We start from the raw sequence: 5,715 nt of genomic DNA on the forward strand, positions 1-5,715 counted from the left end.
AGCGGGGAACATAGGACCCGGGGAACATAGGACCCGGGGAACATAGGACCCGGGGAACATAGGACCCGGGGAACATAGGTACGTACCCGTTGAACCTATGCATGAAAACTAACTTGACCAAGTCCAGGATGATCTGAAAATATAGGTTGAGTGAGTTCAATCTTATTTAAACCAGTTTTGTGGTGCATGTTTTCCTGAAAATTAGTCTGATTTACTGGAATATGCCTGGTTTGACTTTATGATCTCACTTAATGAAATACTGTGCCCCTTTGTTGTGTAGACTGTCAACAAACTATCAGAAGCATCTAATTCCCAATCCCAAATTCAAGAAAATTATTCACATGATAAAACATCAATTTGAAGATTTCTCTGCCAGCGTTGTACACTAGTGCACATCTAAGTTGAGGAAAAAAAGACTCAAAGAGATGCAGACAATCCACAGAAAGGTGGAAGAGAGAAAAAAAAACAGCTTAATATTGGAAGTAATGTTGTTTAGTACTCTGAGAGGTAATAAATATCTCTCAACATTTTGCTAACCCTTTTGCTTGTTGTACCTCATACTGAGTGATGATCCCGTAAGTCTGTGCTGGTTCCCTCCACTTCAGGATGATCTTCTCCTCATAGGCACTGCCCTGAATGGACTCCAGAGGAACAGCCCCTGGCACTGTGGGAAATGATCAGACACATTTTTCAAAGCTGGTGGCAGAGTGGATATTTTTCAAGGTAGAAATAAGTTCATAAAATGTACACGCTGTAGGATTTCCGTGGATACATATTTACTGGTATTTTTTCATCTTATGTGATGAATATCTTTTCATCTTATGTGCATGTTTGTCAAGAAAATGTCAATAAAAGTTGAAGGAAAGCAGTTTCTCCTTTCCATTATGATTTATGATGTGCATAAAACAATCAATAAAAAAAGCTTTTCAAGGACCTACGGTACACAACTAGCCATGAGGAAAGTCAAACACATCTTAATAGAAATTTGTAAGGATATTTTAAGTCAATGTCACTCAAAAACACACACGGTGTTACATGTTTTACAGCAAAACTTAACACTCTTCACACAGATAAAAAAACAAAGATGAACTAGTAACGCCATGGGAATAGCGCAAATCTTAATCTTTCCACAATGTTTACTTGTGCTGAGATACTGCCAAAGAGATCTGGTCCTTTAACCCCTCATGTGAATTGCTTTCATTCTGTAAGCGAAACAGAATGATGTGGAGATGTTTTTTTTCAAGATGTAGCTTCAAGAATGCAACTACAGCTACACCATGTCTGTACACTTGTTCCCATGAGACCCTAAACACACAGATCCACAGACACGCAGCAGTCAGAGAGTGAGAAACAGTTGCCACTTTCAAGTTTCCAACCACAGATATCTGAGCCAGACATGACAAGACTCTCTTTTCGTCAGTTTGTTATCTGGCGGCCGGGGTTCCTTGAGACTTCTGTAGAGTTCATTTCCTGTGTCTGCTGAGGCAACACAGAAAATCTTTCATCTTTGAAGGAGGTGAAACAACCATACGACATAGAGGCTTGCTGTCTGACTCCTGTGCTCTCCTGAAAAAGATTTGGAAAATCCCAAACTTGTTTTTAGTGCGAGATGTTGAGACTTGTCCACCCATCCTAACTATCAAAGAGTTACAACTTTTATAATGAACTAAAAAGTCACTTTTGGAAAGAACTTGCAACCGCTATTCTAAAAGCCATTATGTTAGATGATCATTTAATTCAGATGGCTTGAAATTAGCAGTACCACAATATTATAGATCATTAATTAATATTTCAATGAGATCACCCTGTTCAATTTAAGGTATTTTAACCCCCTTATTTAGCATTTATAAGCAGAAATAAAAACTTAATAAATGGTTCATAACACATCATAATGGCGTTGTAAGCAAATATAAGGGCTTTTATTAATGTTTATACACAAACCATGGCTATAAACCTCTATACACGGATCAGCCCTAACATTATGACTACATGGGCTTTCCTGGTGGTCATAAGGTTATGTAGCCCCATACCAACAAACTGCCATGCACTGTGTGTTCTGACAACTTTCTATCAGAACCAGCAAGAACTTTTTCAGCAGTTTGAGCTACAGTAGCTCGTCTGTTGGATTAGATCACATGGGCCAGCCTTCACTCCCCACGTGCATCACTGAGCCTTGGCTGCACATGACCCTGTCTCCGGGTCTTTTCCTTCCTTAGACCACTTTTTATTAGGTACTGACCACTGCAGACCGGGAACAGCCCACAAGAGCTGCACTTTTGGAGATGCTCTGATGAACTCATTCATGTCCCATTGATGCATGTTACTAACTTCACTTCTTCCCCGGAGATCTTGTGGTGCTTTCTCGTCTTGCAGGTTCTTATTGATCCTGGTGGAGCCTCCTGCCATGGTCCTGCTGGATTGAAGTGGTCGCGGGGTGATTGTGCGTGAAAAAACATCATATTTGCATTTATTTTGGAAGACATTCGATATTATTCAAGATTAGTATGTGATCCATTTTTGCATCACAAATTTAATTTTCCAAAGAAAATCATGGATGCTGTTTTCGTCACATATTTTGTGCATTTGATATTGAACTTGGAAATATTGCGATTTCTAATAATATTTCAATTAGTGCATACCCTATTTACAATAATATATAATACAGTTCTTAGTTCAGGCAGCTCCTTCCGTCAAGGACCATAAACACAGTCTTAACTTTTTACAAAAAAAATTATATTGATAGGGACAATTGAAGGGACTGACAGGAAAGGGGGGAGAACCTATCAAAGTTTCTCAGCCTGGCATGACGAAGAATAAATTAAACAACAGCAGGACATGATGGTATTTTGCTGTACGTTATGTCTTCTTTTGTGATATACAAATTAAACTAGAGGAGAGAAGGATTAGATGGAGACAAGAGGAAATTGAAAGTTTGAAACGGTGCCTTTGGAGCCCTTGCAATTCTCTCAGAGTGAAACTCATTAACACCCCCAACAGATTAATAAAGAGTGAGATTGCCCTCTGTGATGACCAGGACCAGATGCTTCTCACATGCAGGTGGCCAAATCTGGGACCAACATTAGTTTCTGTCATTAGTCAGGCTCCTACATGCTCAGCTGTGCGTGTTCCTGTAACGTATCCTATGAATTGTGTTGCATTCAATGGATGGAAGGGCAGGACTCTTTTCACGGAAAGCCCTACAGTGATGCTCCAGGACAGGATTCCTCTGGGAAAGGTTGGAATCTCCGGACCGTTCAACCAGGGATTTTGCCTCCAGGCCTCAACTGAGGCTCAGGAGCATCTTGCGTGCCCAATACCTGCCAGTCTTCACGGAACAGCTGCCCTCCCTCCTGCTGTGAATATGCAACAGTGGGTGCTTCTACAGTGAAGGCGGCACCGCCTGTAGGGAACAAAACAAGGACGTATAACCCTCAGTAGCATGAGATGGAGCTGGGGCTGCGAGTCTGTTCCGGCTGTTGTCACACGTGTACGACGGAGCGCGAGTAGAATTTGACAGACAGACAGCTCAGGTGCCCGGGTCGGCCTGCTGCGGCTATCGATGTCTTGCCGCTCCACTCGCAGACAGGCATGACAATAGAGACCGATCCGCCCGCGCGCCGCGTCACAGTGACTCTGCTATCGTTCTACGATTTCATCCTCATTCCCGTCAGGAATACCAGAACAGCCCCTTGCATGCATCGGTGCCCCGAACGAACCCGAGACAGGGTTCGTGCAGAAATAGCTCATGGTACAGAAGCACATCCAGGTAGAGGAAGTGCCAATTGATCAGAAAGTGCGCTGGTTAATTTCGCTGTGCTTGCTAAATCCTGCCGTCGCGCTAGTGGAACAGGGGGGCAGACTATGGGCAACGCTTACCATATTAGCATCATGGACCCCGCTTTGCCACACGCTTCTACCTCTGACAATAGTCCCAGATCACCCCAAGCACTGGTGTCCCATTCCGCTCCAGGGTGGCGGCTAAGGAGGAGACCCGGGAGGAGGTGTGCTATGACCACCCAGAGCGGGATCCTCAGCAACCATCACATTGACCCCTTCACCAACTCAGCGTCAAGCTGGTGCTTTCGCAACCCAGGAGGGGGGGTCATGTGAAAGCACAGAGCTGGAGGTTCAGACTGCATGAGGCATTGGTACAATGTGAGATGCAGGGCTTACTTCTTGTACAACGGTCTGAGGTATGACACAAAACTTACCAGATCGCCAAACTGTTCCTTAGATCTTTTCAAAACAAAAAGAACAGCAAATATGGTTAAAATGTAAACAAAAAAACCCTGGAACACGAAAATGTTAACTTCGTATTAGGCCAAACCCCAATAAACAATACAAATTAAATATATCATGGCACCCTGTCCGTCCGTGTGGCCCATATATCAGGCAGCTATCTCGAACAACATTCTTGTGTCCTGTCAAAGTTGGATGCGCTTCAATCCTATAGCCTATGTTAATGAATGTGGGAACAACATCAATCTATTAAGCACTGTGGTGGTCATTAGATACTGTTGCCCCTGTTTATCTGTAAGTGTTTATTTTTGTCATAATGTGACATGAGATAATGGAAGGAATAGCGCTAATAATGGACAAATCTAATAACTGGTTTAGATTATTTCATGCGACTTTGATGTTTTGGTTAGAAGTGCGTATCTTAATTAGCCAAACAAGAACTCCCACTCTGTGTGAATGCACAATGCAATGCGGCCAAAATGATGCAGCATGAAGTATGATTGATAGCGAACTTTTGTCAAAGGACCATAAGATAGTTAGTTGAGGCTTGTACTGAAGAGCCCATGTAGACAGCGGGCTCCATTCAAAGTTCCGCTCCCTCATAGTGGGCTTTAATGTCGTTTAGTTAAATGCTGAAGAGGTGTGGTGAAGATGTGACCACAATTTGTCATGGCAAATCTTCTTGCAATGCTATATAGCTGCCGCTGTATGATAAAAACAGAGGCACGAGAGAGAGAGATGAGAGATAGGATAGATTAGACAGACTGTAGTTTATTGGAGGATGTTATATACCTCAGGGATAACAAAGGAATTAAAGCAATACAGTTTTGAAAACACCCTTAGGCTGACCGCTGTTACAAAGGAGAAAAATGACAGTTGTCGTATGTATCTTGTATATTATTACGGGGTGTATTGGTGGAGGTTAATACACACTAACGCAGCATCCAGGCTGATGCACTGAGGTCCAACTCTAATAGTAAAGAACAAATACAGATATGCCACACCCTTTGTGATCATGTGGTAAACTCTCTCGCATTTAGGCTTCAAGGTTATGTGTGAGATGAGTGATAACCATGAGGAGTGTGTGTTTTAGCGGTACCTGGGAGAGACGGTGTTGTCATTGATTATCTGCGGAAAGAAAGGGAGACAGAAAGAATTGCGCAGCGTTCGGAGGATGACACAGTGCACTATCACTCGTTCCAAGCTACAGTCAAAAGTTTGTGGTGTTTCTGGGAAAGAGGGATTCAGGTGGAGTAGGTGTCACAAGATTGGGAATGTAAGTTCTTTGAGCTCTTTTGTGGCCCTGACAGGATGAAGGAAGATGATGAGAGAGAGACTTAGATGAGTGGAGAGAGAGAGAGAAGAGAGATGAGAAGAAGAAGAGAGGGAGAGAGAGGAGAGAGAGAGGACGAGAGAGATGGAGAGAGAGGAGGAGACGAGAGGAGAGAAGAGAAGAGAGAGAGAGAGAGAAAATCT

The 5,715-nt window shown here is 42.9% G+C and overlaps 1 protein-coding gene across 6 annotated transcripts in view; it reads right to left on the reverse strand.

Moving 5' to 3' along the window:
* The window catches only part of LOC118334671 (receptor-type tyrosine-protein phosphatase mu-like), a 162,745-nt gene that overhangs the window by 76,807 nt on the left and 80,223 nt on the right, over positions 1-5,715 (reverse strand). For all 6 annotated transcript variants that reach the window (XM_035670694.1, XM_035670698.1, XM_035670697.1 and 3 more), the window contains exon 9: positions 555-664. In XM_035670694.1, coding sequence (XP_035526587.1) covers positions 555-664 — 110 coding nt within the window. The remainder of the gene's footprint in view (positions 1-554; positions 665-5,715) is intronic.

This window comes from Morone saxatilis, unplaced genomic scaffold (assembly GCF_004916995.1).
Source record: "Morone saxatilis isolate NCDOM2014 unplaced genomic scaffold, NCSU_SB_2.0 Contig23, whole genome shotgun sequence".
Classification (NCBI taxonomy): domain Eukaryota; kingdom Metazoa; phylum Chordata; class Actinopteri; family Moronidae; genus Morone; species Morone saxatilis.